Source organism: Nerophis lumbriciformis, linkage group LG28 (genome assembly GCF_033978685.3).
Source record: "Nerophis lumbriciformis linkage group LG28, RoL_Nlum_v2.1, whole genome shotgun sequence".
Lineage (NCBI taxonomy): Eukaryota > Metazoa > Chordata > Actinopteri > Syngnathiformes > Syngnathidae > Nerophis > Nerophis lumbriciformis.
The window spans coordinates 12,637,122-12,664,834 of NC_084575.2; the positions used below are offsets into that span (position 1 = coordinate 12,637,122).

General features: G+C 42.4%; 1 protein-coding gene across 1 annotated transcript; it reads right to left on the reverse strand.

Moving 5' to 3' along the window:
* Positions 1-1,858: 1,858 nt before the first annotated feature.
* On the reverse strand, positions 1,859-22,322 carry epha2a (eph receptor A2 a). Its single transcript, XM_061923432.1, has 17 exons — positions 22,186-22,322; positions 18,124-18,191; positions 13,984-14,617; positions 9,457-9,612; positions 9,037-9,369; positions 8,783-8,910; positions 8,541-8,718; positions 8,358-8,460; positions 8,208-8,257; positions 7,974-8,099; positions 7,705-7,890; positions 7,574-7,635; positions 7,254-7,463; positions 6,561-6,710; positions 6,263-6,456; positions 2,651-2,806; positions 1,859-2,575 (listed from the first exon to the last, which is right to left on the reverse strand). The coding sequence occupies exons 1-17, from the start codon at positions 22,259-22,261 to the stop codon at positions 2,467-2,469; spliced, it is 2,919 nt and encodes a 972-aa protein (XP_061779416.1). The 5' UTR covers positions 22,262-22,322; the 3' UTR covers positions 1,859-2,466.
* Between the last annotated feature and the right edge of the window lie 5,391 nt (positions 22,323-27,713).

Genomic DNA, 27,713 nt, shown 5'->3' on the forward strand with positions numbered 1-27,713 from the left:
CATGTTATGTAGACCACAAGGAAGTGTTTTAAATTTAGAAAAAATAATATGACTCCTTTAATGTTCCCTATAATCCGGTGCGCCTTATATATGAAAACAGATCAAAAATAGACCATTCATCGGCAGTGCGCCTTATAATCCGGTGCGCCTTATGGTCCGGAAAATAGGGTAGGTGTATTCATGCACACTGCATGCCTATGTGTAATTTAGAAGACACTCCAGTCATTTTTAAAGTGCAGCGTCAACGTGTTTGAGTGTCTAATTGTCTTTATGCAAAACACCATGCACAATCACACATTTGGAGTGAACATTTGTAAAAAATATGCAACTTTATTGCCATTATGTGTCATTAAGTATCTGTCATGTTTCCTGCTTCCGCAGTAAGAGAGGTGCAGGAGTATCTGTGGGCGTGGCTTTGTGGCTGAGAGGCGTCGGTTTGGTGGAATATTGACATCATATAAATAGTCATCTTTACACTTGGCGAGAGATTTAGCTTTCACATTTAGATTTAGATCTAACATTTAGTGCTCACATTTAGATTTAGCATTTAGGTTTAGATTTAACACAGATTTATATTTAAGATTTAGATTTAACATTTAGGTTTAGATTTAACATTTAGTTTTATTTAGAGTCGACATTTGATTTAAACTTAAATGTGATGAAAATGAGTTAAATCTGAGAAATATATCTGCTGTGACTGAACTCTTACATTCGGCATTTGTTTTTTCCCTCCCAACAATTCAAAGCTGAATGACTAAAAGCACCTAAACATGACGTGACGTATTCCCTACCAATTAAATGAAGACAAGAATGCATTCCAACGGGGTTTTAAAGCTCATGAAAGGTGGCGACCGTGAGGGACATAGTTTGATGTTGTCATTGTTTGGAATTGTCAAATAAAAATAAGCAGGTGTTTCCTCCCTCACAGGGCATACAAATATAGTTTGGAGTATTTCTGCAAGCCTTTGCACGTCTGACATACAAACCTATGTGCTAACTTGCTCCTCAGTGACCCATGAACATTAATATAGCTGTCATATTATATCACACAGGATTTGCCTCATACAAGGGCTTAGTCTTAAAATGGTCATCTAAATATGTTATAAAGTAGATCACTACTTTCCTCCGCCGGGTGGCGGGGGCTCTCCCTTAGAGATAGGGTGAGAAGCTCTGTCATCCGGGGGGAGCTCAAAGTAAAGCCGCTGCTCCTCCACATCGAGAGGAGCCAGATGAGGTGGTTCGGGCATCTGGTCAGGATGCCACCCGAACGCTTCCCTAGGGAGGTGTTTGGGGCCTGTCCAACCGGTAGGAGGCCACGGGGAAGACCCAGGACACGTTGGGAAGACTATGTCTTCCGGCTGGCCTGGGAACGCCTCTGGATCCCCCGGGAAGAGCTGGACGAAGTGGCTGGGGAGAGGAAAGTCTGGGCTTCCCTGCTTAGGCTGCTGCCCCCGCGACCCGACCTCGGATAAGCGGAAGAAGATGGATGGATGGATGGATAGATCACTACAAATTGTACTTTCTACAATATATACTGTAGGTTGGTTTTGAGGATAATTGTATGAACCTTGGCCAGGTTGTGCTTTTGTATTGTGTTAACATTATAAAAAATGTGTTTTTTTGCCATCAAGACTGATTTGGACACATGCCTACCGTTATAAGTGCATTGTTTTAATGTACTGTTATCCTGACATGTTATGTAATCATATTTTCCCCATGAATACATACATAATAAGTGTCAGCTTTGCCTTTAAAAAAAGGCAAAACTGGTTATGTCCAAAGTTATTGAAAAGATCTGAAAAAAATAAGCTTGTTACTTTTTAATTACACGTCAATGCTTTAATGTTTTTTTATTACAGCATTATCACGTTCATTGTAGACTGTCTAACGCAGCACGGGTCAAGGGTCAAAAGTATTCAAGGTTGTTTAAGAGCCTTTAATAAGATTATCTTTTAAAATCCTTAAATTCCTGCTAATAATGCTGCAGTAGGTCAAACATAGTAAAACTACAAGCACGGTATTGTTCCCTCCTCTGTGGCAGCAACCATATATCTGCAAGTGTACCTAATGTTGTGTCACTGAGTGTATGAAGATCCAGCAATCATAACTCTTGACTTTATTTACCACCCTTTCTCGTAACAAATAGCATAAATATCAAAGAAAATAAATATTAAATAAACATTTATGGCGGTATTAAGACATAATGTAAATTCAAAAAAGGATCCTGTGATTCTTTACCCTGAGTGGAAGCGTGGTTCCAAAGTTCCAGAGATCATAAAAATGAGCTGTTAATGACAAAGCGCATAATTCAGTCCCAACACAAGCTTGTGTGACGATGACGATGGTTTTAAAGTACGTTAGTGTTTTCAGTCTTATTCCTGTGTTCAGCCAGGAGGAGATTGAGGCTCCAGGTTTAGTCCTCATAAGGCTTCAGTGCACGTCCGTGTTGGACCCACGCTCAGCGCGTCACACTGCAAACACGCTCAGAGGGCCGCTCTCGTCTTTCAGGCCCAGGATGCTGTAAGCGATTCTTTTCATGTGACCCGGCAAGCGGACGCCAATATTCCTGATGTCTCTGCAACGGGGAGGAAGAAGCCGCGTTAGCTACGAGAAATGAAATACACATGTTTTCTGTGTGGCGTGCACTTACTCGTGCCTCAAGGCGAGCACCTGCTCCATGCTGGTGATGCCCGCGCGTGCAAAGCTTTCATTGTACTGGCTCATCTTGATGGAGTCCAGCCACTCGGGAACGGATCGGAACATAGTGCCGTCACAGCCGCTGGTGCTGGGCAGGCGGATGGATACGCTGCACGAGGACAGCAGTGAACATTCATTACTCTTGTAGTCCTTCAAACAGATCTTATTTGGACAACATGTCACTGCTTGAGCCTCTCTGAAGATAAGTGATGGTAACTTTCACATTTCAACTGATACGGTACCAATTTCCGCAACCTTGAAACCGATACCAGTGCTCAACGATACCAATTTTCTGTACTTTTTTGTGTTCATGTGATAATCGATATTCTCTTTATTGATATTGTAATGCAGCACCAAGTTCCTGGGGGTGCAGATAACTGACAATATAACCTGTGGCTCTCCAAGTAACACCATAATGACCAACATTAAAATGCAGTAACATAGTAGGCCTAAGTATTCATTAAAAACAAGGCTGGGGATTAATGTAACAAGTATACAAGCAGTATGACCAGTAACACTGTGTTTAAATTTAGTAAAATAAAACACTGTACTTTAATCAAGTAATTCTTTAGTGTACCACTAAATGGATCCCGTGCACCACAAGTGGTTACCGTACCACAGTTTGAGAATCACTGATTTAGAGGCAGTCCACCATGAATACGCTTGTTTGCCTGCCAATTGTTTGAGTTTGCAACAAATGATTGGAAAAATGCTCCTGTTTGTTTGATTTTACGTAAATCGGTACCCGGTAGTAGGGATGTCCCGATCCGATATTTGGATCGGATCGGCTGCCGATATTTGCCAAAAATTGCGTATCGGCAAGGCATGGGAAAATGCCGATCCAGATCCAGTTTAAAAAAAAACTCTGGTCCGTGTTTTCCAACGCACCGATTTAAATAATACATTCCACTTTTCTGCTGCTCCGTAATTTCCGTTCCGCATTTTCCAGCACACCTTCAACACATGCACAGGTCTGTGAATTCTCACGCAGTTGCTTTTAGCTGCTGGCATTACACGACAGGCTCTTCTCACTCTTTTCTGTGTCTGTGCTTCTCACAGACAGCAAGCGCACCTTCTTACACACGTCACATACTGTCACGTCATACGTCACATACGTATACGTCCTCCCCGAGCAGAGAGGTAGCAGCATGGCTAACGTTAGCTGTGATGCTAGCGCAGCCGTGCGAGCAACGCTCCCTCTAAGGTGCTCGCCTGTGCAATTGCGCACTGTTTAAGCGTCCTCTGCGCATAGCAAATCTATGCCACGCACAAAATCGAATAAAAAAAATAAGCGCATAACAATTTTCGACACATGGACACGACAGAGAAAACAGTTTTCGTCATCATTGTTCAAATATTGTGACGTCTGTCGAGACGCTTATCTCCATTCGGTGCCACACGTCCACACCATCAAAATGCTGAGGCAAAAATTTCCACATCAACACCGTATGAAAAAATTAGTGATTTTTTTAGTTGTGATTTCCTTCTCTGCATGAAAGTTTAAAAGTAGCATATATTAATGCAGTATGAAGAAGAATGTTTTAATGTAGACATGCAAGCCTTGAAAGAACATTTTGAAAATCAAGACTACATTTCCTGCAAAGGGGTGCATTTCTACCCTATATTTTAACTTTTGATTTATTCTCATATCAAACTTTTTTGGCTGTCTTTTTGACACTTACATCTGGCGCCCCCCTCCACATCCTGGATTATAAATAATGTAAATAATTCAATGTGATTATCTTGTGTAATGACTGTATTATGATGATAGTATATATCTGATAGTATATATCTGTATCATGAATCAATTTAAGTGGACCCCGACTTAAACAAGTTGAAAAACTTATTCGGGTGTTACCATTTAGTGGTCAATTGTACGGAATATGTACTTCACTGTGCAACCTACTAATAAAAGTCTCAATCAATCAATCAAAACACATAAAATCATCATACTGCTGTGATTATATGCATCAAGTGTTCATTCAAGGCTAAGGCAAAATATCGAGATATATATTGTGTATCGCAATATGGCCTTAAAATATCGCAATATTAAAAAAAGGCCATATCGCCCAGCCCTAGTTCAATGATGCCATTTCTGTTTGTCATGTATAATTTTGTCTATTTTGTGTTTATCCTTGAATAAACAGGTCAGTTTCTTGTTACCAACCATTGTGTATTATTCAAACTCCCCTAATTCAGCTGGCTAGTTGTTATCAAGAGTACTAAAACCCTTTTCAACATGATTCTGACAACTAAGTAGGCTAAATAACTTTAAACTTTAATACATGCTCGGATAGGCCAGTATCGGTCAGTATCGGTATCGGTCAGTATCGGTATCGGTCAGTATCGGTATCGGATCGGAAATGCTAAAACAATATCGGTATTGGATCAGAAGTGCAAAAACCTGGATCGGGACATCCCTACCCGGTAGTAACTAGAAATGTACCAAACTCGGCACCCATTTCTATTGAGTATATTTTGTGAATTCTTTAGTTTGAAGACACTTCTAAAAATGTAATTATTCTACCTAACCTAAAATAGCAAAGCCACACAAAAAGTGTCACACTTGTTCCTCGTGACCAAAAATTAAAGTTAAAGTACCAATGATTGTCACACACACACTAGGTGTGGCAAAATTTGTCCTCTGCATTTGACCCATCCCCTTGATCACCACCTGGGAGGTGAGGGGAGCAGTGGGCAGCAGTGGTGGCCGCATCCGGGAATCATTTTTGGTGATTTAACCCCCAATTCCAACCCTTGATGCTGAGTGCCAAGCAGGGAGGTAATGGGTCCCATTTTTATAGTCTTTGGTATGACTCGGCCGGCGTTTGAACTCATAACCTACCGACCTCAGGGCGGACACTCTAACCACTAGGCCACTGATTAAATGTCATGTTTGATCCCACATTTATCTGAACATAAACAAATGCAAATCTTTGTTACCATTTCTGTTCGGACTACTACCAGATGGTGCTACTCTCTCCCATTTACATGACAAGGGCGGTATAGCTCGGTTGGTAGAGTGGCCGTGCCAGCAACTTGAGGGTTCCAGGTTCGATTCCCGCTTCTGCAATCCTAGTCTCTGCCGTTGTGTCCTTGGGCAAGACACTTTACCCACCTGCTCCCAGTGCCATCCACACTGGTTTAAATGTAACTTAGATATTGGGTATCACAATGTAAAGCGCTTTGAGTCACTAGAGGAAAGCGCTATATAAATATAATTCACTTCACTTCACATTTTAAGTATGCAGCAACATTTTGTTTCTGTTTTCTGCAAGAGTGCTTTGCTGCTGAATTGCTTAATGTGTCAATATTCATGTTTGTACACACAATGTGTTTGTATTATTTTATCACTATTTCACTGTTGTAGCTGACGTTTGTGTTTGGTGTTGATGTTTTGTCTGCCTCACCTTCTTGTGCTTGTTTTAAGGCTCTATAAATTAAAGGCCAGAATGTTTACAATTATAAGGGTTAAAATATAATTAGCATTTGATCCTAGTATTAAAAAAGGAACGCAGTTGACAAATGTTGGATAGTGAGTTGAAAAGCACAGTGACTGACGTACCGTGGGTCGAAGTCTGCGATGGTGGTCAAAGATTCAGGACTCTGCAGCAGTTTGTCCAGGATGTTGACGATGTCGGAGAAGCGCGGTCTTGTGGCGCGGTCGTGCTGCCAACACTGGAGCATGAGCTGGTAGATGGCAGAGGGGCAGTCCATGGGCGCGGGCAGCCTGAAGGCCTCGTTGATGGCGGTCATGACCTGTTAATCATGACATCACAGCTTAGATGGATGAATGACTGTCGTGCTGCTGTCCGACGTCACAAGTCTGCAGCGTCAGACTTTGCCAAGGTGACAAAGACTACCTCATGGTTGCTCATGTCCCAGTAGGGTCTCTCTCCAAACGCCATCACTTCCCACATGACGATGCCAAAGCTCCACACGTCGCTTGCCGACGTAAACTTTCTGTACGCGATGGCTTCAGGCGCCGTCCATCGGATGGGAATTTTACCTCCCTGATGGAAAAGCCACTGTGAGTAATTTTTAAATTCACAAAACACTAAAAGTCATGCAAAAGTGACATTTCCATAATATTGCAACACTAATATGTGTTTTTCAACACCAAACATGATCAAAATCTATCATCGCCGTCACTTTTGTGCGATGCGGCGTTCAAATTCTCGCTTTACAACTTGCATCTTTTCAGGATGACGTCATGAAGTAAAAACCTCTTCTCATTGACATGATGCCACCTTTGACCTGCCGCTAGCTGGATGAGCCCACCCACCACTTTGTAAAAAACAGGCTTGCACAAGCGTTCTACAGTCTAAAGTGGATCAAGTAAACAATAGTCCTTCTAGGAGACACACACTCTGTCAGAGTCAAACACAGCTCATTAGCCTTAAAGCTACACACGCACACGCACACACACACACACCCAAGGAATTACTAAAAGCACCATGAAACAGTCTAAAGTTCTAACACTTGCAATTCGTTACCGTGGGATTTATTTTAAATAGAAAGTCCACTAAAGAGCTTCAAGAGGAGCACTGACTCACTCTGGTTGTGTAGGTCCCCTCTGAGTCGTCCTCCAGGACACGTGACAGACCAAAGTCTGACACCTTACACTCCAGGTCGCTGTTGACCAGAACGTTCCTGGCTGCCAGGTCTCGGTGCACGTAGTTCATGTCTGAGAGGTACTTCATGCCCGCGGATATTCCACGCAACATTCCTGCTAGCTGGTAGGTGGGAATCTCTCCATCACGGCCCTGTGGGGTTCAAAAACACGTCCGCCATGAAAAACATCTTTGGTCAGATCATTATGTACCCCAGCAGAACCTGATACAAATGTTATGCTCTAGCATTAGCTTGTGTGTACCTTCAGGTAGATGTCCAAAGCTCCGTTCTCCATGTACTCTGTCACGATCATGGTGTGCTTGACTGTAAAGCCAAAGAAAAAGTTGAGTAAAATGCTTCAAGACTTTCTTTGCTGCTGTTTCCCAGACTGACATTTGGTGACAACTCCCTCCAGGCGGATGATGTTGGGGTGTGAGAACTGTCCCATTATGCTGGCCTCGCTCAAGAAGTCCTGCCTCTGCTTTTCCGAGTAGCCCGGCTTGAGGGTCTTGATGGCCACCGCCACCTCGCCTCGCCCGGACGTCTTCATCGTGCCTCGGAACACCTCCCCAAACTCGCCTGCTAGCAAGAACACAGGAGGAGGATGACTTTCGTGGCCTCGGCGAGCTTGGAAAGAAAGCTAAGCGACCACAAAAACTTGCCTACGCCGATGACTTTTAGTTTGCTGACGGCATTTGGATCGATCTCTGTCACAAACTTCTGGATGGCGATGTTGGGATCCTCGTACATATGAGGATCAACGTACGTCTTCAGAGGCTTCAACTGATCTGAAATACAACACGGTACTATTACCTTTACTACACTATACTGCAGTATTAGACTTTGTAAGGGGTGTATTACAAATGGCAGTTAATATTACTAGTATGAGTTTGTACCTGATGAAAAGTAAGGATCCTCGGGTCCTCGGTGGTGAGACCTCAGCCTCCTAATATAAGGAAAATAATATTTAGTAAGGTAGCAGCAGGATATTTAAAAATGAGTAGATGTATTTGGACAACAGTACTACAGTACTATCTAAGAGCAACCTTTTGCGCAGCAGCAGGACGACAACCACGACCAGCAGAATGAGGGCAAGTCCTGCCACAGACCCCATCACCATTGTGGAAGAGTTCTGGGTCTGCGACTCGGCTGTGAAGAAGAAAATTAAAAGTCGTTCAATGAGACGACATAAAAGTATTTGACTTGATTGGCAGGACTGACAGCGCTACCTAATGGCGAGGTGTGGAACTCGTACTCCGCGCTGTAGCTCCCAACGCCGCCTTCTGGACCGAGCGCCTGCACCCTGAACATGTACATACTGTCCGGTGTCAGGTCGTTGATGTGCACCGAGCTCTTGTCCAGAATCAGGACTGTGTAGGAGGTTACGTCACGCTCTCCATCTCCGTCCTTCCCAAACAGAAGCGTTGAGATCATCTTCCAGAAGGTTGAACATGACAAGTGCCGGTCTTACCTTTTTGCGGTACATCAGCTCGTAGCGTTGACTGACGTGGGCGGGAGGTCTGCGAGACAAAGCCCAGGACAGAGACAAGCTGGTGGGACTGCGATCATCCACGTGGATCAAGGTAACCTTTGGGGGGTCTAAAGTCATAGGTGGGTAAGGAGCAGTTAGTGATTCATCTCTACACACGTTTCAGCTTCAGTATTCCTTGCATGGAAACATTATTTCTTAGTGAACTCAGCTGCTGAGTCCGAGTATGAGCTCACCAGTGTAGTCCAGAGCAGTGGTGATGGTGGCAGTGGGCCTCAAGGTGCTGTACTGGGACACTCCACTGTGCACCTCCACGGTGAAGGTGTAGTTGAGATGAGAGTCCAGGTCACTGACTACGACCGCGGTGTCCTGCAGGTCGGTGGGACCAGGCTCAAAGCGGATCTTCTCGCCGCAAGGGGCGCATGAGGCCCTGTCGCACTGCTGGCACCGCACGCTGTAGCTCAGGTCGCTACGCCCTCCGCTCAGCAATGGTGCACTCCAGGACAACTGGAGCCTGCCGTCTGCTGACAGGGTGGCGCAGGTCAGGTCACGAGGAGCACTGGGTGGAGCTTTAGGAAGAAATGGATGACAGGGGAGTTAGTCTGAACGGCTCGAGGTAGCAACTGCTAATGTTATCAGCGAGTGCATTTTTTTACCGGAGCAGGCAGCTGTCGGCAGGTCTGACGGCGAGCGGAAGAAACCGTCCTCACAATGGCAGAGGGTGGCCCCGGCTGCGGATGGCTTGGTGTTGTCAGGACACACCTGACAAAGCTCCGTGCTCACAGACGGTTTGAAGTAGCCCGGCTTGCATTCTGTGTCAAAGAGACAAAAGAAGGTGTTAGCTTGAATTCGGAATAAATGAGGGCAGAAAGAGGAAACAATGCGGCTGTGTGTGTAATGTTAGTTCTTTCAGCCAACAGGAAGCTTTTGTTGTGAGTAACCTATAATCACTGGCTCTTTGTATGCCCAGGAATGAAGAGGGATTTCCTTCACGATGTGCCTCCACTTGCCTTTTCCACCTGAAGGCTTGCTCTCAGGTCACACATGAAATCCATCAGGCGATGTGAGCTCAGGCAGATAACCTGAGTGTTTTTGCCAAAGGAAACGCCACATCAGACACTGGTGGCATGCTGTGGTGGACATCTTCGCTTTAGCGATAAGCCAGCAGCCTTTCCGGGCCGTGAGAGGTTAGAGAAGGTGGCGACTGGACAAAAAGCAGGCATGCACGGACGCTTCCTCTCTTTCCGCTTTCTTTCCACTCACAGCAAACGATGACACGTATGCTTGAAGTGTTTCAGGAAGAGGAAATGCAATTGGAGCCCAGTGTGACTTTTAGTGTGCATGGAAACATGCATACTTTCTCATCACAGTCAAATAAGAAATTCTCTTCTCCATTCGTGAAGCCTCCACTGGTTGCCTCCTAAGCATCTGTCCATCCAGCAGTGCACTATCACATCATTGTAAAGAGTATTGATCATTGAGTTAGACACCCATTGATCAACCTATACGTATATATACATACTATAAAGTGTTACCGTGGCGACACAAAAGGAACAGGCAGAATCAAGATGAATAGAAAGACTTAAAGGGGATGTGAGGAAAAGGGCTGAAGTGGGACACCGACAGAAGTTCTCTCTGGGGAGTCACTGGGTGGGTGTGGGGGTCTCTCTGCATAAGAAAAGGGGGCCAGCCCATTTTAATCTTGAGCTGCAGTGCCAGCACCTCTGTCACGTAGCACAGAAAGTCCAGCTCCATTCATCTATTGTGTGGCGGTCTGGACAGAGTGGAGCCATAAACATGTTGCATTGCTCGTAAAAGAGCGCCATGTGTGCCACACGTGAACAACATCCTGAATGTGAAGTTGAGTTGTGTCCTTACAGCAATGTCTGCACTGAAAGCTTCATTCCTTAAACTTGTTTTCACTAGTTGACGGACGTTTAAGCTTCTAATTGTCCCGCACTCCTTTTGACCACGGCACACAAGTGAAAAGGACTCGAGTTCCGCATCGTTGCATCTGTTAATTAAATCTTTTCGTTGGCTGTGTCACTCTATTGTTCTAACGAAGGGAACAGGGATTAGGCCGCTGGTTGCGTGTGTTAACAACCAGATGAAAGAGCACAGGGAAGCAAAGCGAGCCAAGTAACAGCTGTCCTGTTGCTCCACTAATCCTCTTGACTAAATTACACTCCACACCTAACTAAGCGGCCATGGACCTAACCGCCCTCCCAGCGCCAACTGCAGCGTCCGACAACCTGCTTATTTGTGTCAGTCAGCATTCCTGCTCTGCTTGCCCGCTTCCTGTTCCCACGACAGTTGGGCTCTTCAGTGAAGACACATGCAGACCGTAAGTCACCGGGAAGATCACTTTCCCTGACACCTAAAGCCTGGAATGAAGTGATGGCCTTACAGTAGTGAAACAAAGGCCGGCAGTGTTTTCATTCCCAATACCAGGTCAAACTCCAAGCCCTGAAATCTTTTTAATCCCTCAGAAATATTTGTTGTCTTCCTCTCAACTATTCATGCACAACGTGTGTTTCCGGAGCTCAGCTCAGAGTTTGTCAGTGGTCAAGAGAGAACATTCCTCTGCCAGAACTTCCTCCACGCTTTCAGTAGAAGAACCCCTCCCTCTGTGAAATGCTTTTCATCGCCCGTCAGTGCTCTGAATGATCACATGGAGGAATGGAGAGTGCGCCAGTCAAGGTGACTGGAAAGAGCAGGAGTCATAAACCACAGGCTGACTCAAGAGAGGCGTGCCAGCCCCATCCCTGTAATCTGTGGTTCCGGTTGCCTTGGCGACCAACGCAAACAAATGCTATGCGAGGAGAAGCGGCGGCGCTCAGGTAGTCACTCTGACAAACTCACATGGCCTTTCCTTAGTCAATCAGAGCAGCAAGGTGACGCCAGGGTGAAGGAATTTCTTTCAGAAATCCCCGCACAGTACCGTGCCCTTCCTCCCTCCTTCCTCTTCTCCCTCCTGTCCTCCCACACTTCCTCCACAGAGCTCACACATACACCACACCCTGGCATGCCAAAGAAAGGCCATTTTCCACCCTCACAGCAAGAACACATACAGTAGCAACACCACAGTTATGCATTTTATTCTTTCACTTCTGTTTGTTTTTATAATGATTAAGATGGTGCTCCCTTCCCTCAGGGTCAACAAACTTAAAAAAAAATGAATTCACATCCAAACTGCAATTTTTATTTATCCTAATCTAAATCGATTCATAATTTTTTGAGAATCGATTTAAAAAAAAAATATATATACCGTATTTTTCGGACTATATGTCGCAGTTTTTTTCATAGTTTGGCCGGGCTCCAGTGCAACTTATATATGTTGTTTTCCTTTTTTATTATGTATTTTCGGCAGATGCGACTTATACTCCGGTGCGACTTATACTCCGAAAAATACGGTAATTTTTTTTTTTTTGCAAACATTTTTTTACAGATACATTTTTGGATTAAACACATTAAACAATTATTATTGCCATTATTATTATTTTTGATACTTTGATGCTTTTACACATTTTTCGTTAATTAACATTGTATTTGAATGTCTTCTCAAATGGTTGGTAAATTTATATCCTAAGTATGATATAGCTGGGATTGGGTTGGAGTTGAGGTTGCTGGATTTTTTTTACAAGATTGATTAAGATTCTGTGATTTTTGTAAATAAAATGTAAAAAAAAAAATTTTTTAGGACAACACTGCAAGTATTCAGTAAGTCGTACGTCAGCAGCGAAGAGGAGCTTTTGCAACCTGCAACCTGTTTTGAAAATGTTTTATTAGAATTTATACCCCAAATAATTATTATCAGAATCTTGTTATTCCGAATCGAATACCTCAATCGGAATCTAAATGTTAGGAGCCCAAAAATATTCCCACCTCTACTATCTATACTCTTTTGAATCATTTAGTTTGTGCCCTTAAAGGCCTCCTGTGACCAGGGAAGTATTCCCTGATATTGTATACATAAAAAATTAGCTAACAATGATTTTATAAAAATAAAAATATCAATGTAATTACTCTAGTATTGATCATATAATGATACTACCCTTGGTATCGACACTACCGATATATGCATTGATCTAACCTCCCCTAATGTGTAGCCTGTTAATATCTGCTTACTTTCTGCTGTAACACTCTTAACACACACTTATTCATTCTGTTATTTCAAGATAGCTTAGAGCCTTTCAGTATTTGTCTGATTCATTATTATTATTATAATATATATGACAATATTTTAATTTTGTAGTGTTGGAATACCAGTGGTAAAATACAGCCTGCCTTTCTGGATGCTACAATTTTGCTGTGTGACGCTCGTGCTGGAACAGAAACGAGCCTTCTCCAAATTGTTCCCACAAAGTTTGAAGCATACAATTGTCCAAAATGTCTTTGCTAAGAAGACGGATTAAGATTGAGGGAAAACTGAAGAGTGATTATATAGTGTGACTCACTACTTGCATCCATACAAATTAAATGTAGGTGCAAACATCTTCTTTGAATCTTTGCCAGGTTTTTCTATTGCTTTTTTCTCATTCGAGCAGCTCTTTCATCTTCACAGAGAACTTGGACAATCGTACTTCTTCCCGTAAAAGTACAACATACTAAAAGTAGATGTGGTATGATGCAGCGTACATCTCTGTGGGCTGTGCTCGGCCACATCGAGTCCATAAAACAGCAACACAGTCTCTTAGCGGCCAAACGGAAGCAAATGTAACTGAAGTAACTGTAAGTGAGGTAACTGTAACTGAAGTAACTAAATAAAACACACGTGAATGAAGAAACTGTGACTGAAGTACCTGTCACTAAAGTAACTGACTGAAGTAAATTACCATGAATTGATTAACGTGGACCCCGACTTAAACAAGTTGAAAAACGTATTCGTGTGTTACCATTTAGTGGTCAATTGTACGGAATATGTACTGTACTGTGCAATCTACTAATAAAAGTTTCAGTCAATCAATCAAAATGTAACTGAAGCAACTGTAACTGATGCCAACCAAAATGAAGCCAAACAGGTCTGTTCCATGTCTGAGCATGATTTACTAGCAGGGTGTCAGACAAACAAAGCAGACATGATAATAATAAACATTCCTCCTCCGCACACGTTATTCACAGCTATCGCGAGCAGCGGTTGTGTCTTATCCGACTGACTGACAGCATGTCAGAGTGCTTCTTACCTTGGCACGAGTCCCCGGTGGTTTCGTAGCCCGCCAGACATTGGCACTGTCTCACCGGAACCACCCATTCACCCTCTGCCGTGCAGTAGATGCGTGGGGTGGACCCACTCACTGCGTTCTCCACGCAGGCACCCTCTACCTCGCTGAGAGCGTCTGCCACCGTCTCTGGGAAGGCCGCCAAACTCTTCACGGTGGATGGGCAGGTCTTGTAGTACACGCGGACGGAGAGGATTCCTACGCACGCACCCATGTCCTGAAAGGCCAGGTAGAAGCCTTTCCTGGACAAGGGTCCCACCGTCCTGGTCTCTGTGTTAACCTTTAGCACATCGCGTGTGACCTCATCCGGCGCGATGGTGGCCACTTTGCGGAACTGCCCTTTGCGGAAGTTGGTCCCCACGTCGGCGTCCACCTCAGAGATGAAAAGGTTGAAGGTCTCTTTGCAGGACACGGAAGCACCATCAATGGTGTTGCAGTCCCGCACGATGAAGCGCAGCTCCACGGAGACGCGCGCAGTGCCCGGGCGCCGCTGGATGAAAGTTGTGCGTAGCCAGTTCTCTTGCTCTGTGGAGTCTATGCTGCATACGCTGTAGGTATAGAACAGGGAGCCGTTCACCACCGTCTGCATAATCTCCCACTGGAAGACAGAGGGACATTGTCAACTTTGAGAGGTCACAACAACAAAACGAAGACATTTTTTTCCTCAGTTTTGTTGCTTTCAAGAAGCAGACACCTCAACCTTGGCGCTGAGTGAGGAGCCCATAAAGCACAGTTTTTACACACGAGGATTATTGGCCTGGACATGTGCTGCTCTCCGCGTGTGTGTGTGAGTCTACGTGTGTGGGTTTCCACAAACACACTGTGTGTGACGCACACACAAATCCAACAATCACTACTGTGGATACACCAACTAACATTTATGGCTGTTGATTGCGCTTTATAGTTGCTGCCGCGCTGCAATTAAAGACTTTTAAGAGATAGGGAAGCAATGACTGGTAGTAACATGAAAAGACTTCTTTCTCAGCATTCAAATTGAACTACTTTTTTACGGGAATAATGGGACACATTTAACTAGCTTGAATTAAAGATGGAAAATGAAGCGTAGTACAGTGTTATTACTTAAGTTGCAGGCTATGGTGCAGTAAAGTAGAATATTATTACTTTGGTTTACTTTAGTAGTAATCTGTTCCAAAAAGTCTAAAGAAAACCGAAACACATGAAAACCTAAGTATTTTTTCCCATAAATTAATTTGTTCCAGACAACCAAAATATGTACATATAAACAATATAATATCGACATAAATTCAAACAATAAAATGATGAATGAATTGTTGAAATTAACATTTAACATCACTTTGATATTTTTGAAGGCTTGTAGGGGAAAAAAGTACAGAGACTAGTAGGGATGTGAATCTTACAATAACTCACGATTAATTTCTATTCTGATTCTTGAGGTGATGATTCAATTCAAAATCGATTCTCGATTCATGGCAATTCTTGGAATATATTATTTGGTATATAAATTACAATAAAACCTTTTCAAAGCAGGTTACAAAAGCTCCTCTTGGCTACTGACTTATGACATACAGTATACACGCAGCGAGTAAACGCCAAGATGGCCTAAAAAAAAAAACGTTTTACAAAATGGGAGAAGGAAGGAGGGATAACTATATCTGAGGAAGAATGGACAATAATATGGAAATATCAATGGACTTGTACCAGCTAACCTAAGTGGAGGGAGTTTGGCTGGAAAAGTTTGATCAGATTTTTTTTTACACCATCTGAAGTCTCACTATGATAACAACTCCCCTGCCTGTTGGAGAAATTGTGGGAATTCAAATGCAAACCACTACCATGTTTTCTGGGACTGCTCCACCATAAAGGACTATTGGAAAGAGATACACCAAGCTCTACAGGATATTTTCAAACGTGAAATACCCCTTGAAAGTAAAACTTTGTTTTTTGGACATGTGCCTCAGGACTGGCTGAAGAAAGATAAACACTTAATGAATATCCTACGGTTGGCTTGTAAAAAGACCATTACTAGGAAATGGATATCCCAGGAGAGCCCAACTTGGAAGCAATGGATGGAAACAACAATGGACATATATACAATGGAGAAGATAACTGCCTTTATTAATTATAAATTGGAGAAATACTGGGAAAACTGGGTCAACTATGTCACTCCCCATAAGCCTGACTTTAATTTTTCGAATTAGTGATTGTACTGCTTAAATAAAAAAGGATTACTACCTATATGTGTATATGTATGTATGTATATATGTATATATATATATGTATGTGTGTGTATATATATATATATGTCTCTGTTTATATTTTTTTATTTTATTTCTGATTATTATTATTATTAATGTTATTTCTTTTTTGTTTATTTAACTGATGTATTTATAGATATTACTTTGTTTTTTTTGCTGTTTCTTTCTTTTTGGGGGAGGGGGGGTGGATGGTATGGTTGGGATATAAACAAAAAATATTTGGACATTTAGAGCAGACAACAGATATATGATGTATGTAAATATGATGTAATGGATAGGAATGTCTGATGCTGGATGTCAATAAAAAATAAAATTAAAAATTAAAAATTAAAAAAATTAAAACGTTTTAAAAATCAATTAATCAAATAGGAATCGCAATAAATAATAACAATTCGGATGTGGATTGATTTTTTTCCTGCACCTGTAAGAGATGCGTGGATTCTTTGTTTGGGCACTCAATTTCATAAAATTATAGGCAGACTAACGGACGACTTTGTTATGTGAAATGTTTGGCCGTACGATAACCAAGAGAGTATAAGAAAATAATTAAATCATACAAAAAGTGACGCGTACAAAAGTCGAACGCAATTTTACTTGTATGTTGATTCGAGGCAAACAGATTTGTTTGGCTGTGCGATAACAAAGATGGTATATGAAAACCGTATTATTTTAAAAAGATACTCTATATCAGGGAACTAAAATGAATGCAATGAAACATACTTTTAGCAGTAGATTTTAGCCACTGTCTAATGAGTTCTTCTTAGTTCTCACGTCTGCTAACACAGACCCGCAGACGTGAGCACATCACCCCTATTTTAGCGTCCCTTCACTGGCTCCCTGTGCGTTATCGAATCAATTTTAAACTCCTTTTATTTGTTTTTAAATGTCTAAACAACCTCGCGCCAACCTATCTCTCCGACCTCCTTCAGCCTTACTGCCCCACCCGATCCTTAAGATCAGCCGCTGGTGACGGTCCCTGACACAAGGCTGAAGCTTAGAGGTGACAGAGCTTTCGCCGTTGCTGCTCCCAAGCTCTGGAACGACCTACCTCTGAGTATTAGACAAGCCTCCTCTCTTCCTGTTTTTAAATCTCTCTTAAAAACATACTTTTATTCCATGGCTTTTAACACTGAGTGATATCCGTCCTGCAATGGCGCCCCATAATACACATGCTGTGAACCTGTTTTTATGTTTTTATTTATTCTATTTTATTTATTTATTTTTTATCGTGTTCTGTTTGTGTTTGTTTGTGCTCGGTACTCGTATCATCTTTTAACCTGCCCATTGTACAGCACTTTGGCTACCCCTGTGGTAAATTTTAAATGTGCTTTATAGATAAAGTTGATTGATTGATTGATTGATTAGTTACCGAATAGGAACTAAATATTATAATTTCTGTGGTGTGATGTACAACAGTAATCAAAACAAAGATATACGCTGTAAGTATACTGAAATGAAAGCAAAACTTCCGACAGGGAAGGGAGGGGAATTCCTGAGCCAAAGAACATTCAATAAGTTTTGTTCTTTAGAGCGCAGCTACAATCTACATCCCACACAGTCAACAGAGCCACGTCCTGCTGCTTTTTTTAGATAGAAAACCACTAAACTATAGATAGAGATATGTTACTGGCACCCGCAACTCTACGAACATACTGTCAAGTTAGATTGTTGTGTTCATATGAAAACACTCTCAAATGCAATATTGACGTACCTAAAAAAAGATTTAAATACAACAAAACCTCTCAAAAGGTAACTTTTCGGGTAAAGAACGAGGAGAGGGGCCCTGGTAGTCGTCAGTTAACACATCACAGAGAGAAAGTCTTTGACCCGCGGTCTTAAAAATGCTTGTTGAGGTATAAATACTCACCCCGTTCTCATGTGGCAAAGTCAGCCAGCCCAGCTCTCCTCCTGAAGACCTCATATCCAGCAATACATCTAAACACAAACAGAAAAGCCTTACAATGAGTTACAATAAAACGCATTTACATTGCTACACCTTGAAAATATTTAAGATAAATATATAACTTCAGTACGTTTAATGGCAAAAACAATTGACCTTTACTTCCTACGACTGAGTCAAGGGTGAGCAAAAAACGGCACAAAAGTTTTTTTCCAGCTGTATTTGACACACTGTTCTCCTAATATGCTTATTTGCACTGGAATGCTAGGAGGACACAAGCAAAATGTGTCCTGTGTCCATAGTGGTGAGTTCAGGGGCCATCAGCTTAATGGGGGGCGGGGGGCCACATGCCGCCCTTTGACTGTTTAATCAAGCATGTCGGTAGGATTTAAACACCTTATTAAGCGTGTCCCCCACCACCAACAAACATCTCTAATCGTGTCTACAAAAACAAGGCATGGACATATATAAATTACACCATGGCAGAATAAAAGCAAGAATGCGTGGGACGAGTGAAACTAAACGAGACATGTTTGGGCATCTCACAGGTGCTCCCACGCCCTGATGCCTTGATCAACTATTTCCATAACATGCTGAATTATGTTAAAATATTCTAAACCTGAGGAACAAATAAATATGTGACAAAAAAAACAATAATAATACAGACACCGTTGTCGTCATTGGTTTTTAGTACATTAGTAGTTTTACTCCACATATTGATATGCAAAAGGTGTTAGCGTTGTTGTTACCTTAAATGTAAGTAAAATCTTTCCTCTCTCGTTGAAAAATAGTTTTATATTTATACTACTTTTAGCGATGATGGGAGAATTTAAATGCTAGCAATTTAGGGGTTGTGTTGCAAATAGTGCTGTCAAACAATATTATTTTAAATATTGCATGATATAAATTAGCTATAAAAAAAAAAAAGACCCCCATATTTTGACACAAATGCATTTTCATTACATCGAGGAACATTTTTAAAAAATGTTTTACTTGAATGCACGTAAGGGTTTGTTTTTAAGTGAAATTTGCAAGCAAACACACCAGTCGGAATCCTCTCACTTATTTTTGCACTGACGTATGCATTGATCTGACCACCGTAAAGCAACAGGCTATGCCTTTTAGGCAACCATCTGCGGTCAAGCTAAAGGAGCATATACATTTTGCGATTAATCTGCACTTATACAATGTGTTGTGATTAATCGCATGAGTTAACACGTTAAATTAGACAGCCCTAACATTGTGGATTATCCCATCTGCCCTTGTTTGCAGTATTGTGAGGATTTTGTAATTATTTTCCGATCACTGTACAATAAATCATATACAGCAGGGGTAGGGAACCTATGGCTCTCGAGCCAGATGTGGCTCTTTTGATGACTGCATCTGGCTCTCAGATAAATCTTAGCTGACATTGCTTAACAGGATAAGTAATGAATAATTCCGCTGGTAATCACAGTGTTAAAAATAACGTTCAAAATATAAAACTTTCTCATGCATTCTAATCCATCCATCTGTTTCTACCACACCTGTTCAAGAAGTCGTATTAATGGTAAGAAGTATTTTATCTATTATTGGTTAGCTTAAGAATAACAACGTTAATAAAAAGAATATGAGACTTCATTTACTCTAAAAAATATTGGTCTTACTTAAAAAGGCACGCATTTAGTTGTATTCAGTGTTGAAAAATATTCTATGGCTCTCACGGAAATACATTTTAAAATATTTGGCTTTCATGGCTCTCTCAGCCAAAAAGGTTCCCGACCCCTGATATACAGTAACAATGGTGTGGTGGGTAGAGCAGCCTCGCCAGACACTTGAGGGTTGCAGGTTCGCTCCCCGCCTCTTGCCACCCTTTACCCTTGCCCCCAATGCCGCTCACACTGGTGAATGAATAATGGGTGGTGGGGCCGTAGGCGCAAACTGGCAGCCACGCTGCCGTCAGTCATCTGTGGCTACAAATGTAGCTTACCACCACCAGGTGTGAATGTGGACTGAATGAATGATGGGTTCCCACTTTTCTGTGAAGCGCTTTGAGTGTCTAGAAAAGTGCTGTATAAATCTAATCCATTATTATTACAGCGAACTTACTTCTACCAGCAGCCACCGAGACCCTGAGCTATGGTAGGCCTTAAATGTCAAATAAAGGTAAACCTTTTATATTTGGACACTGTTAAGTTCCCTAAGAAATGGTCAGAGACACTTCAGCTTGCTTACAGCAAGTTACTCTTTGTTTGTTTGTTGAGCTGTATTTTTTGTGACTGCATCGTTATTGTGGTTATTATTCTTTTTAGTGGGATTTTAAGACTACCATAATAGATTTAGCTATTAGCCTGCCAGGCTGCGTGTGCCACAATTACACTAAACTAGGAAGGTGAAGTACCAGTAAAATTGAAAAGAAAAAGTTGCATCTATATTGAAGTTATTATCATATATATCTAATTTATAACACCAAAAGACTTACAAAGTTTGCATGCAAATAGATATGATCAATATATTATCAATCTCACAGAGATTCCCGGAATTGATTCAGATTATCTCGAATAACTTTGCAGCAGCACACTTGCTGTCTCAATGCCGCAGAATAAGATAGTTACCTCCCTGTTATCAATGCACCGCTAAAACATAGTAATTAGGGCTGCAACAACTAATCAATCAAATCGATTCAAATCGATTATAAAACTAGTTGGCGATTAATTTAGTCATCGATTCGTTGGATCTATGCTATGCGCATGCGCAGAGGCTACTTTTATTTATTTATTTATTTTTAATAAACCTTTATTCATAAACTGCAACATTTACAAACAGCTGAGAAACAATAATCAAAATAAGTATGGTGCCAGAATGCTGTTTTTCCCCCCAATAAAATACTGGAAAGGATAGAAATGTAGTTTGTCTCTTTTATCCGATTATTAATCGATTAATCGAAGTAATAATCGACAGATTAATCGATTATCAAATTAGTTGTTAGTTGCAGCCCTAATAGTAATAATAACAATATTGCTAATAATTGGTTAATATTCAGGTCACGATATGCAAAGAGTATTGTTGGCGGGTTTTGGATGATTGTTTATAGGGCGTTGTGGGCGAAATAGAGAGCCCCCCCCCCATTGACTCACTTTTTAGCTGACTTTTTATGTATTTATTTACGACTTAGAATGCAGGAAAAAAAAGAAAAACATGTCTTCATGTCTTAGATAGGGATTGTGAATGATAGACAACACATACCATGAATTGATTAACGTGGACCCCGACTTAAAGAAGTTGAAAAACTTATTTGGGTGTTACCATTTAGTGGTCAATTGTACGGAATATGTACTGTACTGTGCAATCTACTAATAAAAGTTTCAATCAATCAAAACATCATTTTGTAATTTTTGCATAATTCCAGTATGACTGATCTGACATGGTCAGAGTGCAGAAGCGTTCACATTGTGACGTCATCCCAACCCAAATCTACGAAAATCGCCGAAGACATTCGGAGCGGAATATTCAAAATGGCCGTCTGAAATTGAAATTGTCCAAAAATAAATTTTGTGATGTTTAGATTTTCACATACTTTGCGAATCGGGAATATAATCGAATACGTTTTAATGGATACAATGAAACACAATTAAGCATATAAAGTCAACTTGTTTTACTTTCTACTGGTACTTTAAGTAGAGGGCCACAAAATATGGGGATGCGAGACTCAAATGGTCCAAGGGCCACACGTTTGAGACCCCTGATTTAGAAGAAAATTGACACAGGATCCTCAAGATTATACAGTAGTGCTTTTCATTGTATGTAGTCATGTCATTCAAAGTTTTTCACAGCTAATATGTCATGTATAACATTGAAAACGGACCTGCACATTTTCTTTTTAAAGTAAAGCAGTGAGAAAATCAAACACTTTTCTTTTACAGTCTTACGGAAGAAAATCACACTTGAATTGACGACGTTCAAATTCCAATCTCCTGACTCATCACCAGTCATTAAGTCAAAACTTGACCTTTCTTTAAAGGTTTGACAAGATAAGAAAACGTCACTTACGTTCTTTGGACTGGAGGCTGACGAAGATAGTGTTGAAGAATAAAAAGGAAAATAATTGTAGTCGAGGGAGATCCATGTTTTAAAAGAAAACTTTCACAATGTTTCCCCCTCCGTCTTTAGCTCCCACGCGCCTCGCGCAACACTGAACGCTGCACGAGCCGGGCAGACCATTCACAGAAACAGGTGGCGTCATAGCTCCGCCCCCTGTGGAATGCGGATGTGATCCCATAGTCACAGAGCGGGGTGGGGGGCGGGGCGACACCTGTCTCGCGAGGAAGCATGGTGGCCTACAGTCAGAAGGCAAATTGTTTATAAATGTATATATTTATATAATATTTATTTATACATATATCATATATACAGTGTATGTGTAAATATATATATATATATATATATATATATATATATATATATATATATATATATATATATATATATATATATATATATATATATATATATATATATATATATATATATATATATATATATATATATATATATATATATATATATATATTACAGCAGTGTATTTCAACCTTTTTTGAGACAAGGCACAGTTTTTACTCAGTGGCCTAGTGGTTAGAGTGTCCGCCCTGAGATCGGTAGGTTGTGAGTTCAAACCCCGGCCGAGTCATACCAAAAACTATAAAAATGGGACCCATTACCTCCCTGCTTGGCACTCAGCATCAAGGGTTGGAATTGGGGGTTAAATCACCAAAATGATTCCCGGGCGCGGCCACCGCTGCTGCCCACTGCTCCCCTCACCTCCCAGGGGGTGATCAAGGGTGATGGGTCAAATGCAGAGAATAATCTCGCCACACCTAGTGTGTGTGTGACAATCATTGGTACTTTAACTTTAACTTTTAACTTTTTTGCGTTGAAAAAATGCGGAGGCACACCACCAGCAGAAATCATTAAAAAACAAAACTCAGTTGACAGTATAAAGTCGTTGTCGCAATTGTTGGATATGACTTTAAACCATAACCAACCATGCATCACTATAGCTCTTGTCTCAAAGTAGGTGTACTGTCACCACCTGTCACATCACGCCCTGACTTATTTGGAGTTTATTGCTGTTTTTCTGTGTGTAGTGTTTTAGTTCTTGTCTTGCGCTCCTATTTTGGTGGCTTTTTCTCATTTTTTGGTATTTTCCTGTAGCAGTTTCATGTCTTCCCCGTACCTACTTTGTTTTAGCAATCAAGATTATTTAAGTTGTTTTAATCCTTCTTTGTGGGGACATTGTTGAAACAACCCCACAAGCCACCTCTACCGAGCCTGTTCCTCTCTAATGCCAGATCCCTTGTACAGAAGATGGACGATCTGGAGTTACAACTTGCTGGAAACCGCTATGTTCGGGACTGTTGTGCTATGATTATCACCGAAACCTGGCTTCACCCGGAAATACCCGATGCTAGCATGCAGCTAGCCGGACGCACTCTGCTCCGCCGGGACAGAACTAAGGACTCCGGTAAGAGCGGAGGAGGGGGGCTCTGTATCTACGTGCATGAGAACTGGTGCAACAACGGGACAATCACTAAACAGCACTGTTGCCCGGACGTGGAGTACATGTCTGTTAGATGTCGGCCTTTTTTTCTCCCGAGAGAGCTGTCTGTTGTTATCATCACGGCTGTGTATATTCCACCGGACGCCAAAGTAAACACAGCGCTCTCTCTTCTGCTGAACACCGTCAACGAACAGCAGCGGGCCCACCCCGACGGTGTTCATATCATAGCAGGGGATTTTAATAAGGCCAATCTGAAGACTGTACTCCCTAAGTTCTACCAGCACGTGAAGTGTTCTACAAGGGGCAAGAACACCCTGGACCACGTGTATACCAACATAAAGCACGCGTACAGAGCTACACCCCTCCCCCAGCTTGGACAGTCAGACCATCTTTCCCTCCTGCTCTCTCCTACCTACACCCCCATCAGACGCCAGGCCAGGCCTATCACAAAGACTGTTATGACCTGGCCTGACGATGCACTCCCCAAACTTCAGGACTGCTTCCAACACACAGACTGGGACCTCTTCCAACAACAGGAGCTGGAGACAGCCACAGGACCGGTGCTGGACTACATAAAGTTCTGCATCGGGAATGTGACTGTGGAAAAAACCATCCGGGTTTACCCCAACAAGAAACCCTGGATGACCAGCCAGGTCCGCACACTCCTCAGGGCCCGCGACGCAGCCTTCAGGTCAGGGGACAGGGCACTGTACAGTGTTGCTAGAGCCGACCTGAAGAGAGGGATTAAAAAAGCAAAGGCGGACCACAGGAGGTGCATAGAGTCCCATCTGTCCAGCAAAAACTCACGGGAGGTGTGGCGGGGCATTCATGACATCACGAACTTCAGAGGCTGCAATATGACAACTGCGGATCAGAGTGCGACACTGGCAGAGGAGCTTAACTGTTTCTTTGCCCGTTTCGAAACCCCCCAGCGACACTCATCTGCTCCAGCCCTGCCCCCGCCCCCACCGGGCTCCGGCGCCACTCCACTCACTGTACAGGAGCACAGTGTCAGACGAGTGCTCCTGGCTGTGAACCCCAGGAAGGCTACCGGACCAGACGGAGTACCTGGAAAGGTGCTCAGGACGTGCGCCCACCAGCTCGCTCCCCCCTTCACCAGGATCTTCAACCTCTCCCTGGCTCAGGCAGTCATCCCATCCTGCCTGAAGTCATCTACAATAATCCCGGTGCCGAAGAAGTCTCCCATCACCAGCCTGAATGATTACCGACCAGTGGCCCTCACTCCGGTAATCATGAAGTGCTTCGAGCGACTTGTTCTCCAGCACATCAAGGACCATATCCCTCCAGACTTCGACCCCCACCAGTTCGCATACCGGGCGAACAGGTCCACAGAGGACGCCATCGCTGTTGCTCTCCACTCTGCTCTGAACCACCTGGAGCAGCAGCAGAGCTACGTCCGGATGCTCTCTGTGGACTATAGCTCTGCCTTCAATACAATAATCCCGGACAGACTCTGCAATAAACTGGACACTCTTGGCCTCCCCCCTCTCACAAACGCCTGGATAAGGGACTTCCTAACGGACCGACCCCAGAATGTGAGACTTGGCCCACACCTCTCATCCTCCCGCACGCTGAGCATCGGCTCCCCACAGGGCTGTGTGCTGAGCCCCCTCCTCTACTGCCTTTATACCCATGACTGCAGTCCGGCCCACAGTGACAACCTTACCGTCAAGTTCGCCGACGATACCACAGTGGTCGGGCTCATCTCCAGGGGTGACGAGGCTGCCTACAGAGAGGAGGTCCTGAAGCTGACGGCCTGGTCTTCGGAGAACAACCTCGCTCTCAACACCAGCAAGACCAGAGAGATCATCGTCGACTTCAGGAGGAGCAGCACCGACCCTGCCCCCCTCTACATCAACGGCGAGCGTGTAGAGAGGGTCCACACCTTCAGGTACCTTGGAGTCCACATCTCTAATGACTTCTCCTGGACAGTCAACACCACATCAATCATCAAGAAGGCTCAGCAGCGGCTACACTTCCTTAGAGTCCTCGGGAAGTACAACCTGAAGCCTGACCTGCTGCTGACCTTCTACCGCTCGTCCATCGAGAGCCTGCTGACCTACTGTATTACGGTATGGTACGGCAGCTGCACTGCAGCAGACAGGGAGAGGCTGCAAAGAGTGGTCAAGACGGCTCAGAAGATCATCGGCCGCCCTCTCCCCTCTCTGACGGACATCTACACCTCCCGCTGCCTCAACAGAGCCAGTGCCATCATCAAGGACAGCACCCACCCTGGCTCTGACCTGTTCCACCTACTGCCCTCTGGGAAGCGCTACAGGTGCATTAAAACCAAAACAAACAGGCTAAAGAACAGCTTCTTCCCCAGGGCCATAACCATCCTGAACGGACTGCCCCATTGTCCCTCATAACTGCCTTCTCTTCGGTGCAATAACCCATTCCACCAACCACCCTGTTTTTGTTTTTGTTTTTTTCATGTATATATTCATTTCACACCATATTCATTGCACTTCTACATTTTTTATATTTTTATATATTTGCACATTGTTTTTCTAGCATGCACACATCGCACTGTATGGAATGGCCTCAATCTCGTTACCTTGCGTAATGACAATAAAGCTGATTCTGATTCTGATTCTGATGTTCGGATGTACATTGTCTTTGCTCCACAGTAAGTCTTTGCTGTTGTCCAGCATTCTGTTTTTGTTTACTTTGTAGCCAGTTCAATTTTACTTTTGTTCTGCATAGCCTTCCTTAAACTTCAATGCCTTTTCGTAGGGGCACTCACCTTTTGTTTATTTTTGGTTTAAGCATTAGACAACTTGTTACCTTCACTCTGCCTCCCACTAATTCCCACATCTACAAAGCAATTAGCTACATGCTGCCACCTACTGATATGGAAGAGTATTACACGGTTACTCTGCCGAGCTCTAGACAGCACCGACACTCAACAACAACACATAATTTGCAGACTATAATTTCTGGTTTGCAAAAAATATTTTTAACCCAAATAGGTGAAATTAGATAATCTCCCACGGCACACCTGACTGTATCTCACGGCAACACCTGACTGTATCTCACGGCACACTAGTGTGCCGCGGCACAGTGGTTGAAAAACACTGTATTACGGTATATATATACATATATATCGTATAAATATACCATACATACATATATATACCATACACACACATATATATATATATATATATATATATGTATATATATATATATATATATATATATATATATATATATATATATATATATATATACATATATATATATATATATATATATATATATATATATATATATATATATATATATATATATATATATATATATATATCTCTAAATATATATATATTTAGATATATATATATCAGTGACGTGCGGTGAGGTTCATGGCTGGTGAGGCACTGACTTCATCACAGTCAGATTTACAAACATATGAACCCTAAAGAGTATCTTATTCACCATTTGATTGGCAGCAGTTAACGGGTTATGTTTAAAAGCTCATACCAGCATTCTTCCCTGCTTGGCACTCAGCATCAAGGCTTGGAATTCAATCAATCAATCAATGTTTATTTATATAGCCCTAAATCAATTGGGGGTTAAATCACCAAAAATTATTCCCGGGCGCGGCGCCGCTGCTGCCCACTGCTCCCCTCACCTCCCAGGGGGTGATCAAGGGATGGGTCAAATGCAGAGGACAAATTTCATTACACCTAGTGTGTGTGTGACAATCATTGGTACTTTAACTTAACTTTAACTTATACACATACAAACTGTAGCACACAAAAAAGCACATTTAATAAAAAAAACGTTATTATGGTCTTACCTTTACTAAGTTATAAATGAAGTCCATTCGCCGCTGTTGTGCTGGCTTAATGCACCTCCTGACAGGAGTGTTATATCAACTAAAGCCCTCACTTAAACTTTCCACGTGCAAGATTGAATCTATTTAAAAAAGTGTAACCGAGGGTTTATAAATGTCGCCTATACTGTATGAAACTACTAAATAACAAACACGGAGGCT